General features: G+C 35.8%; 1 protein-coding gene across 1 annotated transcript in view; it reads left to right on the plus strand.

The window, feature by feature from the left end:
• Positions 1 to 215: 215 nt before the first annotated feature.
• The window catches only part of LOC134528890 (uncharacterized), a 71358-nt gene continuing 53461 nt past the window's right edge, over positions 216 to 18112 (plus strand). The window contains exon 1 of the mRNA XM_063362557.1: positions 216 to 345. Coding sequence (XP_063218627.1) covers positions 216 to 345 — 130 coding nt within the window. The remainder of the gene's footprint in view (positions 346 to 18112) is intronic.

Here is an 18112-nt window from a genome sequence, read left to right on the forward strand (position 1 = left end):
AGGCCCGTTCTACAACGACATTAAAACGTAAAAGTGGAAATAGGTCCACCATCTTGGATTTTAACGTCACGGAAGCCATCTCGCATGACCTTGACCTTTGACCTTGACTTTAATAGTATAAAAAATGGTCGGTTCGCAGATGCACGACCTGTGCAGATCACCGACCGCTTCCCCTTCACTGCTTTGAACTCCCTCCACGAGACCTACTGCCAAGTATGGGCCCGCCCCCATTGTCCTTATTGGCTAGCTCCCCCGGGACCCTGGGGGTGACAGGCCCGAGCGTCCACGCGCTGCGCTGGAGCGCTCAGGCGAGCTGGGTATCAGGCGCTCATAACTTTGCGAGAGGTGAGCGCAGCTTTCTGTGGCACTACCAGCATGTTGATATAGTTTAAATAAAAATATATCAACGTCACTGATCGTTCATGTTTATCAATATTTTGTGACATTTTGTTAGTAACAGAGCTTTTGAAGTTTAATTTTTACTAAATGGCCTTAGGTACACATTTTTTCAGTTGTCTTTTTCTGTTTAGTATATATCTAAATTGGATGAAAAATTTAAATTGTTTGGCGTCAGTATCAAAGCATTAAAAATACATACATTACTTTAAATCTGGGCAAGACATTGTACCGATATTTTATTTTCTATTAGTTACAATATTTACTATCTTACATTTAAAAAATGGCACTGTGTATAATATTCTCGATATTTAATTCGCATTTTTGTACCAAATGTTAGTGTTCTTGCAGTTTTTAATTCTATATTTGCTTACATGCTTGCCTTTTTTCCTGGAAATACGTTTTGTAGGTACACTGACACTATTTGCGCCATAACTATTGCTGAAAACTAACCAGTTATTATGCTACGAGTTTATACAGTTATATACATGAACTTAAAAATTCAAGTTATTTATACCTTATAGTTTAATTTCGTCATAAGTTATTTAAGAGCAGTTAAGATTTTTTATATTTTGTAACTCATGTTAATAATTATTCTACTTGTACTAACTCTTTTTTAATAATGAATACAATAAAACATTATATCCAAATATGTATATATATATATATATGTATATATATCTTATATCACCAAAAAATCCTTTAATATGACTATTTTGCCTATACTTTGAATTGCCTACATAAATGTTAGGATACTGGTCTGTGGTTTAACATTTCGCTAAGGAAAGTTCTTCTAAGGTTTGGAAAAATATATAAACTAATAAAAAAGTTTTAATATTTTTGTAAAATTTTGTCAAAATTATCAGGTTCAAATTTTATATTATGTATTATTTCACCGTAACGCATATTATTGCTTAAAGATTTAGATGCATGGTTCCATTTTAAATGTTTTCTCTCTTTGCTTAACTATTAAGAAATGATCAAGTTAACAGTCTAAATGTCTCAAAACACAAATGTAGCCGTATACACAACACTCGTGTCAGAACTGAAATTATTGAGCTGCTGTAGTGGTCACACCAACTATATTTATGTCAAAATACATATTTTCAAACTAAAAAAATTACCGATGCGAATAATTAATTTAAAAAGGAGAAACTTATGGCAGGTTGTTTATTTTAATTAAATATTTTACTCAAGTGACTATATGCGTCTTTTTATGGTATGAGTTTCACTTTAAGGTAAATTTAAAAAGAAATACCACCTATTGTAGCCGTCCGTATCCATGGCAAATTTTATATAGTTTCTCGTTTCATGGTCCATAGACACCAAATAGATTGTCAACTCAAACTTTAGTATATATACATAAATAGTACAAAATTATAATTCCTCCCTCGTAGACACAACATTAAATACGTACGAATTATGTATCAATCTTGTAATTATTATCTAAATAATTTTATTTGAAACAGTTTTTTATGCGACGAGCCATTATTGCAGGAGTTAGAAATTTTTTTAAAATAATTCAGGTGTGGATATAAAAACACCATGCACAATATTGAATACTTTTTTCATAACCTTAAATTACTATACATAACATGTTTTATTTTAAAAAAATATACGACCAATTATTACTGCCAGGGTTGGAATATACAAGTGTCGGAGGACGAAAAAATTAAAGCTCCCTTCCTACGCACAACATCGAATCCGTACGAATTTTTTATTAATCTTACATGGTTTGCCCAAAACTTTTGACTGAAACTAATTTTGATTATATGAACCGTTGCTTCAAGGGGTTGAAAAAAGAGAAGTTAAATTAGGCCTACAACTAAAATCGTAACTCCCTTAGTAGGTTCACAATCAAATCCGTTAAAATTGTGAGTTCATTTTATAATTTTTATTCAAAACTTCATCTAAAAATATTTTTGATAATACGAGACATTGTTGCAGGGGGCTGAAAAAATAAAGGGGCGAATTAAAAATTTTAGTCGTATTTATTTTTGACTGACTGTTACCTCAAATCTTTGTCAAAAGAAAATTTTCATGCGACCACGTATTTGTGCGAATGATGAAAAAAAAAAACTGTTTGAAGGTTTAAACCAATTGCGTAACTACCAGTAGGCATAATAATAAATTCGTTTATACGTTCAATGCTGTATGCATTCAGTTGAGAAAAAGAACATTTAATATATTTTCACTGCTTGGAGTATGAGAAAATGTTTAATCGATATATTTTCTTAAATATTGGTGAACATATAATTCATATAGTAGGTACATTAAAATTTGTAATAGTTTCAGGAATTTGTAAAAGTTTCCAGAACATTTCTAAAATAAATACTTCCTTAGAAATCTACTCACGCCTGTAGGAGGTGCCGAAAGGATTTTTTTCTTCATTTTGTCATGTTTTTATAATAATGTTGAAGTGTTAGCCTCGTTACAATAACTAAAATATATCATTGCCAATAAAGCAAAGTGACGCGGTATTAAAAATCCGGGTTAGAATTCCGAACCAGTCATACCGATTCATGTTTTCCATGGTTTCTGTAAATTACTTTAGGTATAAAAAGAGATAGATTTTACTTGCAAGCCATGGCCAATACCTTCTGCAATATACCTGATTAATATTAATGTGTGTTTCTGTCTCTAACCATCTCATGTTGGCTAAACATTACCCACCCCGGATAAAAAAAAAATAGTTGTAAGTACTATTTAAAAGATGTGTATATATAATTTGAAGTTCAAACAGATTGGTTTGTAATAAATGCATAATAAATATTCGTTAAAATTCAATCGTTATGCTACTTTATTTTTCTCAGATAAATCGTATTGGCACATAAAAAAAAAGTGTTTTGTCAAGAGGTTCAAAAATTGTGGAAAACAGGTCGGATAGCCCAGTTAATTAAATACAAATTCGTGTATGGAATGGTTACGACGGTTTTGATTTTGCCAATTTTGTGCTTTGTAAATAACAGTAAAGAATATATTAGTATAATAAAACGCATAACAAAAAATTGTTATGATTGCGGTAGAAGGGTATGTAATTTTTTAATATAAATGTTTCAATTATCGAATTTACCTTACTACAGATAAACAAGAATTTTGTTTGTCAACTTAATGAAATGTTGACTATAATTTATTGTACCAAATGTTTTCTTGCGGTTTTAAATTCTATATTTGCTTACGTGCTTGCTTTTTTCCTGGAAATATGTTTTGTAGGTACACTGACACTAATTGCGCCATAACTATTGCTGAAAACTAACCAGTGATTAGTAAAAAGAAAACGAATATATAACAAACTAAATAAACATCATTAAAATAATTTGTATTTAAAATAAATTATACTTTCATCACATAAAAAAACTTCGTATTTTGAACAATCCAGTTTTCAAGTTGAAGAAAAAAATATATATGAAAACGAATAAATTTTAAAACACACAAAATAGTTTTTATTAATTACTATTTACAATTCCTTTTTCCTAGCATATTATTTGCCTTTAAACTCTCATTAAACGATTTGATGCTTTTTTTTTTATTTACAACTTAAATACTCAGGGCGAACGTTCTGATATAGCTTAAGTCATTGTTACACATAAGTTTTTTATCTGTAGTTACATTAGCCTTAGGGATAAGAAAAGAAAAAAAAATATTAAAATAAATATACCTGTCAGATAACAGAGTATGAATCGGAACCTTGTCATTGGCTCAAATCCCTCTAAAACACAAATTTAAGTTCATAGAGACGAAAAAAATTTATCTCGCTCTGCTCTTCGGAGCAGCTTTGTATCCGGCGTTCAGAATGCCATGGGAGGTAGGTTGACAGCAAGATGTCCGCGACCCTTGAGAGTCGGCTGGACGCCCCATCGTGAAAAAGTGTTTTCAAAGACAGGGGGGCTAGAAAAGAAAGCGAAGGCTTCGAGCTAAATAGAGGGCTGAGGCCAGATTTGTATTAGGCGCACATAACGTTATTAAAAGTGAGGAAATGTAGGAAATGAATTTGAATGGCTAAATAAATGACTATATGAAATTAGAGTCAACTTATACCAACATTCCTATTTACGTATTTATAATTATTTGGCAATTATTAATAGCTATGGATACAAAATAAAAATCAAATCATATCATACATTATATTTAAAATTTTATAAAGACATAACTTTCAGAATAACTGGAGATAAGAAGTTCAAGTCAACTGATAGGCTATCAAGCACCACACATTTTTATTTTTATGTTACATTTTTGAGACTTCATATCATTTTTGAATCCAATTATATATTTTTTATTTTTTATTTAGTTTTTATTGCTACAAAAGCATGTTTAATTTTTTTAATATAAATTAATTTATTCTTGTTATAATTATGAGTACCGGCCGCGTTAAATTTAGAAGCTGATCTGAGCTAAAAACTGGAAAGCGAAACAATTACATTAATATAAACAAGAACAGCAATTTGATATACAGTATATACATTGAAAAAACTCATGAAGAAAGTGTGCAATTTGTTCGTTTGGAGTCTGTGTTTTAAATTCACTTACACCGTATGATCAGAAGCATATTTAAAATTTTGGTGACAGTTTAATTTATTTTTTACCTATAAAATAAACAGTCAATATTAATTTTTCGTCCATAACAGCTTTAAACTTACAACCATTTAAGAACAAATATCAGTAATTTTCAAGATGATAATATTACCTTGCTGGTGTATTAAGGATTTAACAGCGGTACCTTTGGATTTTTACTCAATGAAATTCTAAGTCTACGTTTTGTATCCCTATTTTGAAATTTATGAACCAGAATAAATTTAGAACGTAACTCATGAAATAAATTTTCTGTTTGTTCTTTTGATATCATGCGTTTACAGCTATAATTTCAGACAAGTAAATGCGACAGAAAATCACACTGTTTATGTCATGCTTTATTTGTAATATTTCAATATTTAAAGTGATTGCAAAACAGTGGTTAAAAGTAAGAAAAGGCGTACTGTTTTAACTTTGCCATCAATAAGGACGGTAGGCCTATTATTATGATTATATATGATTTTCTGATGTTTTTAATCTTCTGCTTTCTAGTTTCCAATGGCAGAATCTGGTTACATGTAATATGACAATAAACAGAACAGCCTTCTCGTATCTCACTGTGACCATCCACTACCTTACCAGTAGTTAGGAATAGGGGCTCCGAGGACATGGGATCGGGGATTAGGATTAGGATGCGTGACCTTTGACCTCTGACATCATTGTTTTGACCTTTGACCCCTGGCGTCACTTCCGGCCACCATCTTGGATTACATCATTTCTGGCCGCCATCTTGGATTACATCATTTCCGGTCGCCATATTTGATTACGTCATTTCCGGTCGCCATATTTGATTACATCAGTTCCAAGGATTTCCGCCATCTTGGATTGCATAATTTTACGACCATCATTTTGTCTAGAATTTTCTGTCATTTTAATTCTGGAACTTTCTATTATGTCACTACCAATGAGGCTTGAGGATTCGGATTTAGGATTTTACCATTATGCAATCACCATCTTAGATTACGTAATTTCTGGCCGCCATTTTGTTTTTAGTACTTTCTACCATTACATCATAACTAATGGGGCTTTGGATTTTCACATTACTGTCGCCATTTTGAATTCTAGAACTTTCTACCATTGCAACATAACTACCAAGACTTGGGGCTTTGGATTTTCGCCATTTTGTATTCTAGAACTTTATACCATTACATCACAACTAATGGAGTTTCGAATTACATCACCATATCTAATATTATTACATTTAAGCTACTGGCAGCGAGCTTGGATTATACTTTTATTACTATTTTTTTTATTTTTTATTTAATGCACCATATATATACAAGCATCCATATAAGTTTCCTTCTAGTGTTGAACATAAGGTCAAATGTTCAATGTAATACTTATGGTAGTTAATTCCTAGACTACCCTTTTTAGTTATAAAATTTTATATTATTCCAGATTTACAACCATTATAATTTATGAAACTTTGTATCTTTTTAAACCATCCTATAGGTACCAAGGAACTAAATCTACGAAATAATGTACAGCATTTTTTTTTTAACAATCACCATCTTTATTAATATATATGTACAAAATTATTATGATTTTCGGAGCATATTCTTTTCTCGACGAATCACATCTTGGATATCTTCCACTTCTTCCCGAAGCCTCCGGAGTTCGTGCAGAACAGCAGTTATGTCAACAGTTATGTCAATGTTCCATGAATCTTGTATGGCTATTCTTTCCACAACTTCTTCACGAAAGGTGCGCACTTCGTCAATAACATTTTGAAGAGACGGTCCCTCTTCGGCGGCAGCGCCCACCCCATCTGTTGGTTCCTCCTGCATGCCAGGCGATCCCAGCGTGTACTCGCATCAGGGCACAGGCGAAAGTTCTTCGTCCGACCAGCGACTTATACAAGCGTAAGATGCAGTGGCTGATATCGACCGATCATCCAACGTTGAATCTATTTGCGACGGTTGCCGATCAACCATTGGCGATGTTTCCACTTCGATGACTGCATCAAATACAGCATTCAGTAACGACTTGGCACTGCTGCTCTATGTATCCATGTCGACGTCTATGGTCAAAATGAAGGTAGTGAAGAATCGTCCCTCTCTATTTATACCCAGAAGAAAAAAATTCTAGCATCAGAAGTAAACAAGTCTAGCGATAAGACGAGTCCGAACAAGTCAAGACCAGCAGCCGTTTTTTAACTACTTATCGGTTATTGGTTATCCGTGAATCATGGCTTTTGTCAAAAGCAAGTCAGCGAACTAGAACTTTATTTCCTTTACATCTTAAAACTTTTTCCACTAGATAAGTATGCGGAAACTTTGAAGGCTGGATTTCTTCGGCATAAAATCCACCTCGTATAGGATTTCCTTCTATATCTCCGAGGTAGTACATTCGCGGCTTATAATGTCGAATCTTGATCACTTTGCAGATTTCCGTGCTCCGATTCGGAGTGTAGCCCTTAACAAATATACCTTTCTGCTTGGATATTCTGACATAGAATCCTACTCCTGCTTTTACTTTACGAGTATCCAGTACTTTAGCATTTTTGAATACGGTCTGAAGCAATGAATTATCCGTGACATCAACATGTCTCAATTTTGTAGTATGATGCTTCGTATTATTATACATATTTATAAGTCTAGGCAATATTCATATCCATATATAATTTCCTTGAGACGAAAATTCGCGCCACATAAGTCCTTTTAAAGTTCGATTAAAATGCTCAATTATGCTTGCTTTGAGGTTGCTGTGAGTCGAGTAATGGTTAATTTTATGTTTCTTCATGAGCGCACTGAAGGAAGAGTTGTAGAATTATTTTCCCAAGTCAGTTTGTAGGTTTTTAGGCTGTCCTCCATCTTGCAAAACAGTGCACATGGCTTATGTAACGACAGCAGCATTCTTCGTTTTTACCGGCACTGTCCAAACATACTTGCTAAAACAATCTATTACAGTCATATCCTTTATTTTAACGCGAATACGGAATCATTTCAACGAGATCCGCTTGGAATAAATCACGTATACCGAAAAGAGTTACTTTGCGTCTTGGATAGTAACGTCTAGCAGGCTTGTGCAATTCAGCAGCTATATCCGAGCGACACATTGTATGTAGCCTGCTTCCCTCAGTTCTTCGAGTATCCTATAACTTATTTCATTTGCGTGTGAATTATTTCCCGCCCTTTGAGAGGCAACTAGCAAACGCAGTCTGTCAACAAGTTAATTCACATCGTCCGAATAAACATAATCTACGCGTCCACCATTTTCGATTTTATTCGGTAGTCTTTATAAAATGGAACGACACCTTCTAAATTCGGAAACAAATGCGAAATGATATCGAATTTAGCATGGTGCTCATCCTTATATGCATTACTCGATGAGTTGTTATTCCTCAAATGTGCACTCGTGATTTTTAGTAAACGCTTATACTGCTTTAGTGCTTCCCTAAAAAATGCGCCCGGCTCCATCTTGAAAAGCGGTTTATATAGGCCAGGAGCTGCATGTATTACTTCGCTACCGACCTGTACTACGTCATTAGGGAGGAAAACAATTTCCTTTTTTTCCCAAAAACTATTTTTTATTTCTTTTCTGCACGCCGTATGTCGTATCTTGATTCTGAGACGAATAAGAAGACAAATAACCGCGAACAGCCGAGCTACGAGTGTTAGCCCTAGCCTTCTTAGGTTTTAATTCAGACCGAGGAATATCATCCTCGCCACTAGGTTTAAACAATTGCTTTTTCCGTTTCGGAAATTCATCAGCAGGCTCCTCCTTTACTTCTATGGGCACCGCCACCAGTTTTAAATTTTCTAGTCGAGAAATAATTGGTTTAAAAGCTTCTTCATTAGCCATATCACGCTCCAATCTTTCGCGCTTAGCCAACATATATTTTGCACGCACATTCTGAATGACACAATGTAAGTCACTTGCAGCTTCAGCCATTTTACTGAATGCAAAAACAAAATGGAAATTGTTTATATATTTTTTCCATGATGAGGTTCCTTGTTCCCATCCTCCAACAAGACAAGATCGTTCAGATACGAGTTAGAATCTGTATCAGAAGAAGACATGCTGATGTAATTTTTCATAGGATTTTCGAGTTTCACTAAGCGATGTACTATCTTACCCTGTACTTTTTCCAATCTTTCATTAATATTGCCATATATATCTGATAATTTACTTTTAATTTTATTAAGTAGCTCATCTTCTATAATTTTAAGTATTTCATCTAGTAAGGTAATGGTTTTCGAAGGAATTGCGTCGATTTCATTGCTTAAAGAAGTAATAATATTCTCCTTTGTGCTATTATTCAATGCTAATAATGCTGATATCTCTGAATCAACGTAGGCCTTGTTAACTACATCCTCTTCATGTTTGGGCATGCCTAAATTTCTAATACGTTTCCCATCAGCGCTGCAGTGGCCATCATCCGTAGGCATGAAACAAGTCTCTGCCCTGCGTTTTAGACCATTATGTCCAAATTTGTATTTGATATAGCTCATTTCTCACTGATGTATTATTATGAACTGATAAAATTCTCGACGGTACCATCCATTAAGTAGGGGGAAATCCTTGACTATGACCATAAAACCATGATCGATACTCCAACTTAAGGAACACACATCTTTAAATTTTAAACGACATGTCAGTATTAACATGATCGGAAAAGACATGACGAAGATTCATATCATCCATTTTGAATAACACAATCATGTTTGCATTATCGCGAATCAGCTGGTTTGGAATGCGCGAGTATGTTTGACATAGGTAAAAACAGTCTACCGTAACATGCCTTCCCATACTAAAGTAATATTGGATACATTGCTGCTTTTCACATGCAACATCATCGAACACAATTATGGAATTGGGTAAGGCATTTTCAGGCGGCACAATTTCTTCATTATCGCTATATGGAAAATATCTTAGACCTTCTACGGCCTGCAGCACTTTTGGTTGCATTAGTGACATGGAATACAGGTACACATTTTCAAACTTAAGTCCATTGGGATCCTCCAATAAACTCAGTAACACACATGTTTTCCCGTAGTTAGAAGGCCCAGCAATAATGCAACGTACAGTCGATGGAAGCAAACAGCCATGACGCAGCATGCGTGCTAGTGCTTAATCCTCAGCACTTATATGTAGGTATGGGTCATTTTAAATCTTGCTGAACTACTTGTAAACCTTTGAGATATGATGTATGAGAAGATGTAATAGGAGGAGGAGGGCTATGAGGAGGAGGAGGAGGGCTATGAGGAGGGGCTTCAAGCACACATCTTTGTGTATGCCGTTTTAAGTTGTCACAGTTGTTGTTATATGTTGACAGATTTCACATTTAAAATCTGTGTGCGCCATGACATCCAGTAAGTTGTGATGTTCACCCTTCGACATCCAAAACGCAACTAACACAAACTACATTATATTAATCCAGATGTAAATTTAGAATTTTGTTTTCGTAACAATAATGTTTACATTAGGTACATACATATATATTGTTAACACTTGTAGTTATTCTAGACCAGTCTGTCGTTATGCCTCGTAAGGTAAAGACCAAATCAGGTCGTCGACTCGTAAATACGCTTATAAACAAATTGCCATTCGAACTTCATATTCCGGGATATCAATTTTATGGACAAGGCACAAAACTAGCTAAAAGTTTGGCACGAGGCGACAAAGGTATAACTACTTTGGGCAGAGCGTGCAGAGAACACGATATAGCATATTGCCACCAGTAATAACTTGGAAGACAGGCATCGTGCAGACAACATTTTGGCCGAAAAAGCGAGGAAATTTTTGAAATCGCCAGATACTAAACTTGGAGAAAAGGTAGCTGCTTGGGGAGTTTCTAAAATAATGAAGACTAAAGTTATGCGTGGAATGGGTATAAAATTCAACAAGAAAAATAAGTGTAAGAAAAAGAATACACAGAGATGTAAGAAGAGAGGTGGTTTTCTCCAACTAGTTCTTCCTGCTCTCGGTGCACTCGGCGGGCTTATTTGGGCCACAAGTGGTATTGTACGTGCAGTCAGCTCATCAAAGAATCAAAACAAACAACTAGCAGAGGCATTACGACATAACAAGACCATGGAAGCTATTGCAATGGGAGAAAAAAACGGGAAAGGACTATACCTAAGACCATATCCGGTGGGTGGAGGTCAAAGAAAGAAAAGAAAAAAGAGGAGATCCTAAAATCACTACCAAACAGACCGCTAACAATAGCTGATTTGAACATGTTTGCACGAAAAATAAAAATATCTTATTTCCGCAATGTATAAATGCATGATAAACTACCACGCAAACCCAAGTTGACGGAGTGCACAATCGTAAATTTGGATGGTAAGCATGGGTGCGGAACACATTGGGTAGCATACCGAAAGGCCGGTAATGCGGCAGAATACTATGACAATTTCGGGAATCTTAGGCCACCTATGGAATTACGCAAGTATATTCGCGACACTACATTAAAATATAATTATAAAGCAGAGCAGTTGCCTAATCAATGGAATTGTGGTCACTTGTGCCTCCGCTTCTTAGTTAACATATTATGAAATAAGTTGCTTATAAATGAGCTTTCATACAGGAAAAACAAGTCAGTCATGTCGATAACTCTTATCCGGTCGGGTAAAACCGCGGAGCTCCGATCTACTTATTTTCCTGCCTTGAATTTGGAAGGCACATGGAGTATCGCATTAGTCAATTTTCAAACATATTTCTCCGTCCCGAATGTCGATAGCGCAAACTGTAAATTACGATATATGAAAAATTATGTTTTGAAAGTAATATCTGTACCCACAGGATCATATGAAATCGAGGATATCGCATTATACATTAAGCAAGCATTACTACAAGATGATGTAGAGTTTTATCTACGTGGTAACCCAAACACTCTGAAAAGCGAGATGATGTGTTGCACTAATGTTGACTTTAGGGAGCGGGATACTCTAGCAGCAATGCTGGGGTTTCAAAATAAAATTTACGAAGGGGGTAAATTACATGTATCAACATTACCGATTAATGTTCTTCCTGTAAATGTTATAAGAGTAAACTGCAATTTGGTTAGCGGATCATATCTTAATGGTAGACCAAACCATACGCTACACGAGTTTAGCGTGCTAGTCCCTCCTGGGTTCAAAGTTGTAGAAGTGCCTAAAACACTCATTTACTCACCGGTCATTGGGAAGAGCATACACGAAATTGTCGTCCGCATATTCGACCAGGACGATAAGTTGATAAATTTTAGAGAGGAAGAAATCACATTGCGCTTACACTTGAAGAGAGATGGGTTTTAATTTTATACGAAAAAACTATAAATTAACTCACACTACCAAACCTACAGTCAATATAACACAAACCTCGAGCGTGTTAACACGCGCTAAATTAGTTTCTTGAATCAACTCGGGTATAAAGTGATTAGGAATGGATACGGAAATCCTGAACGTGGAAGATGCAGTTAGTTACAAAGATATTATTACAAAGACCGAAATTCACTCGTACTTTCCTTATCTTTCTGGACCATATCCTCTGTCCTATATGGTACCTTGCAACTCTTTTTTGAAATTTAGAGGCACACTTTTAAAAATGATGGTGATATTCCTACAACTACCAAGATCGTACGTGATGGTATTCTTCACATGATCAGTAAAATATCTTACGAATTAAATGGTATCGAGCTCGACCAAATGAGAGATGTGGGAATTACTTGTACTTTATAAAATTACTTAACGCTAACCCATAATCAACTACCCGCGGCTAAAATGATCGGATGGGGAATACAACCAGATTACAAGCTGTCGTTATATGCAGGCGGAAGATTTGAAATTTACGTTCCTGTCGCCATTATGTTGGGATATGCAGAAGATTACAAACACATCATAATTAATGCTAAGCAGGAGTTGGTGATACTTTTAGCCAACACCCAGGCAAATGCACTTATCGATACAAGCGACCAACCGGAAAATGTAACTTTATCCATACACACTATCGAGTGGCTTCTTCCTCACATTCAAGTGAATAAGGCAGAAAGCATTAGGCTTTTGAAATTTGTCGAGAAAGGTCCAAAAATCGATGTTACTTTTCGTTTTTGGAGTTTGGAAACCTACCCTAATCTTACCCAGTCTCAAAACATAAATTGGAATGTAAAATCTAGTTTTGCTGCAGAAAAGCCGCGATACATTATAGTAGCATTTCAAACAAACAAACAAAATGATATAAGAGCAGACCGCTCTACATTTAATCATGCCAAGATAAAAAATATTAAAGTTTTGTTAAACTCTGATAGTTACCCTTATCTGGATATGAATACAGACTTTGAAAATGGAAGATATTTGGTCACTTACCGGATGTATGCACAATATCAGCAATCGTATTATGTTCATTACCATCCCCGATATTAGAACCGAATGAATTCAAAAATATTGCTCCTCTCTTTGTATTTGACATGAGTAGACAGGACGACCGTATTAATACTGAGTTATAGACTGCAAAATCGAGATTATGGCTGCAGAAAACATGCCTGCAAACACTCAAGTGTATGTTCTTATTATGCACGATTGGCTGGCTACATATAATTTCCGGGACAAAGTAGTTAAAATACTAATGTAAATGCGGAAAAGAGTTCAGTATAGTTTCTGCCACCAACATGTTCGTTAATATCCAGGGGTTCATGTCTCAAGTAGGATTTATCATCAAGGAAATATGCATAGCATATTTCGACGGAAGCACCATATCTCGTCAATTCTTACCATCATTCCCCTGGCATCTCCTCGACCGCAAAAACCAATCTACAAACAGATGGCTGACTAATCCTTACCAATTACAGAAGATTTAGGGCTCGCGGGCCCCAAAATTTCGCAATCAGGGCACATGCTAGCTGAGTGAGCCCCGAGTCGCTCGCTTCTCAAGGGACAAAGCCCCCTGTTTCACCACAGAGCGACCCAGAAATTTTAGCACGAGGCAGCACCAGATCTATTGTCAGCTCATGCCACACATCATTATGTGCGATGCCAGAAAACCAACAGAAATTTAAAGTCGGCTACACCGAAAATTTCTGGAATGCGACAAAATTATAGATTTCCTGAATCCCTAGGCCAGTTGCTGTTCCACTTTTAGGCTAGCATAGTCCTATTTATGCTCACTGTTAACATCAGTTGTAACTTGGATGTCTTTGACTTATTCATCATTCTCTCCCCTTTTGCAATGGTTACAGTCTACATTGCATGGTCATTGAGGTAGGGCAACAGCATTGCTGTGAGTTTGGCCCTTGTGGTGTACGATTTAGCAATCGCATTGCTGCATCGGTTCACTCTACCAAGTGATTTGTTCCTTTGTGTGCTTGAATTGCAAATAACACATAGTGGAGCATGGTCAGCGTACAAGGAAATATCTCCTACATAAATATTTGTGAAAATGCTGCAGTGACTTAACTACAGCTAGAAGTTCTTTTATTTTAATTATTTACTTTCTATCTTGGATAAAGCTTTGTTGTGAACTTGATACCTCATTCGCTTTCATTATGACCCTGGGAAAGTACAGTACCCAGCCCATGTCTGCTCGTTTTTATTATGATAAATGTGGACAAGAATGGAGGCAGAACATAGTGACTCCTAAAGGTTCTGAAAGGTAGCCTCACACCATGAAATAAAAAAAAACAGTAACTTTTCCTAAGTCAGATGATGTGTTGATCGGTCAGCAGCTGCAAACCTAGTCAATAAACCTTTATAGTAAGCACCTAGTCCTAGGAAACGCCTTACATCGTGTTTATTTTTGGGTTGACGCCTCACCTTGATGACTGAATTTTCTTGGGGGTCTGTTCACATTCTATTTGCCGTTCAGACATGTTGTGAAAAAGATTATAAGTACAATATTTTGAGTTTTTGTTCTTGTTGGCCTCATTTAAGTAAAATAAGAGTGTATATAGCTGCCTTGTCAAGTAAACATAGTTATATTCAGAATTTTATCCACCACAGCACAAATTATTAAAATGGGATAACCTATAGGGGAGAGCGGGGCTAGTTGCAACAGGGGCAAGTTGCAACAGTGGCTCTAAATCATTAACCGATGGTACTAGTATCGCACCACTACGGGAAGGAAAGGAACAACACATAATCTTAACGGTATTAGATCGACAAGTCGTAAACAGATCGCGCTTGGCTTCAGTCGTGCACAACATTCCCACTGTAGTCGCGAGTAAACTCACGCACGGATTACTTAGCTGCTGTTGTGTTGAATGTGTTTGTCGAAATTTAATATATTTGTACTTCTGAGGGCAGCTTATAGTGTTGTACTTATCTGTATATAATGACAAATTTTTTATAACAACGCCTCTAAGTGAATGACGGTAAGTAAATTCAAGTTGTATATCGGGGCTAGTTGCAACACATGTTGCAATTTACCCCAGATATCAAGGATACTTTTTTAAATGTTAAACATCAATTCATTTGTATTTCACTCGATTTCAACATTTATACCGATATGTTCGCGTTACATTAGCCCACGTTTGTTAACTAACATAATTTGTTTTTGTAAACTTTTAGGGCTTCACTCAAATATTTTATACATAAACATTGTTTTAATTCATCTTAGAAGTTACGAATATTTGAAACCAAAGCAAATAATCGAGAACTAGAATTCCGCAATTACTGTTTATAATATTTATGTTTATAAATGCATTTTGTGAAAAAAATGTAATAACTGTTTTTAGTTATTATAGCTATTATTTTCCCATCGCAGTTACGATGAGAACGTATAAGAAGAAGACGAATCGAGGAGAAACACCACAGTATGTCATGGAGAGGGCAGGTAAACTTGTTTTAGCCAATCCAAACTCCAAAGACTGTTCCGTACGACAGATAGCAAAGATGTACAACATTCACTACTCTACACTGTCAAGATACATACAAAAACTTAAGAACAAAAACATGGATATAATAACAAAACAACCTGAATTCAGTTTTGTCTCAGCGGGTTATCTACAGCCATGGTGTGTTTTCAGTGCTGAACAAGAGTGTCAATTTGTCGAGTATCTCAAACGTAATTCGGAAATTATATTTGGGGTAACACCAGCAGAAGTGCGCAAGCTTGCATATGAGTGTGCACTAAAGTTGGGATAACAGATTCCGGACCCTTGGGAAGTTAATAAGTGCGCCGGTCCATATTGGTTTTCCGGTTTTATGAAGCGCAATAATGAACTATCTGTCAGGCAGCCTGAAGTCACGAGCCTTGGGAGATGTACTTCGTTCTACATGCATAACGTTTCCGAATTTTTCAATAAACTATCATCCGTTCTCACAAGTTATAATATTTCAGCCTCCCGAATTTACAATATGGACGAGACTGAATTGGCAACTGTTTTGAAACCTGGCAAAATAGTTGCTAAAAGGGGAGTCAAACAAGTAGGATCAGTAACTACAGCAGAACGTGGAGAAATGATTACTGTAGCGACAGCTGTGTGCGCAATAGGAACAACTTTGCCACCCATGTTTATTTTCCCTCGGAAGAACTTCAAATATCATTTTATATGTGATGGACCGATAGGTTGCATAGGTACTGGCACAAAATCTGGTTGGCAAACAGAGGAAACATTCATCACATTTATGGATCATTTATTCTCTTTAGCGTTACCATCTCCTGAAAATCCAGTGCTTTTGCTTCTGGACAACCACTGTTCACACATCAGCTGCCAAGTCATAGATTTGTGCAAAACAAGAGGCGTAGTTCTTCATTCGTATCCTCCACACTGTTCCCATCGCTTGCAGCCTGTGGACGTTTCAGTTTTTGAACATTTTAAAAGGCGGTGTTAAACTGTAATTAATTCCTGGCACAAAACAAATCCCGGCAAGACTCTAACCATATTCGATTTGCCAGCAATAGTGAAAGATGCCTTCTTTCACCCTATGACACCAGCAAACATTACATCAGGTTTTCAGAAAACTGGTATTTCGCCTTTCAACCCTAACATATTTCAGAAGAAGACTTTGCCCTGCTTTGGTTACTGACCGACCAGATCCACACAGTTGTCAGACAGTCATGCAGGGAAGCGTTTCTTCTGAACCTGATGTGCATTCTGGACCCAGCATTATTGAAACAAGTGCTGAAACAAACATTCTTGCAATACCTGGTCCAAGTGTTTCCATTCAAGAGATTGTGCGTCCTTTCTCAAAAGCTCCACCTAGAGGGGAAACCTCTTGCAGAGGGAGAAAGAAAAGGAAGTCTGCAGTTCTCACTGACACTCCTGAAAAGAGAGCGATTGAAGAAGAAAAACGTAACAGTGAAGAAAGGAAAAGGAAAAAGGCTGAAGCTGAAGAAAGGAAAGTACATGTAATCAATAAAAAGAAAATTCAGAAACCTTCACAAAATTACAAGAAAGAAAAAAGGACAGCAAATTGTAAGAAAGTAACAAAAAGAAAATTAAACTTTAAAGAAGTTAGTTGTAGTGAAGAACAGGACGAGATGTGTTTAGTGTGCATGACAAAATACAACAGGAATGAAGAATGGGTTCAATGCACATCTTGCCAAAAATGGGCGCATTGGTCTTGTGCAAAAAAAGACCCTGAGTATGTGTGTAACGACTGTGAAACAGATGATTCTGATACATGGGAGTAAGTGTTGCAAGTTACCCCAGCTGGTGTTGCAACTTGCCCCAGATCTGGGGCAAATTGCAACACTTACATCACCATGAATACATAGCTCTAGATTTTAATACTTAACTGCTTTCTATGTTCTGGTAATGTTATGTGACACCTAATAGTTTATAATAAAACATTCCCTTTATAATAGTTTGATTTTTATCGAAACATAAATACTACAATGCAAAATGTGAAAAGTGTTGCAACTAGCCCAGGCCTCCCCTAGGTACTTATCTGCGTAAATCATAAAATAGTTTTAAATAATGATTCCTTTCAAAATCATTTATATTATTACCTATGTTATTTATAACTCACAACGATTTTCTTGTTACAACTGGTAACTTCAGTGAATTAACTAATTTTAAGCCTAATTTGTTATTTTCTTACAAACAGAAGACTATTTGAGCACCCAATATTTACTTGTATAGGAATGTTCCAGTCCAGAAAAAATTGTCTACCCAATTAATATAAAATCAGTGAATAGGTAAGACCAGGGGTTGGAAGAATTTCGAGAGGGATCAGCCAAATATTAAACAGATTCTAATTTTTTTTTAGAGAGACGCAACATGTAT

This window comes from Bacillus rossius, chromosome 2 (genome assembly GCF_032445375.1).
Source record: "Bacillus rossius redtenbacheri isolate Brsri chromosome 2, Brsri_v3, whole genome shotgun sequence".
In the NCBI taxonomy this organism is placed as follows: Eukaryota; Metazoa; Arthropoda; class Insecta; order Phasmatodea; family Bacillidae; genus Bacillus; species Bacillus rossius.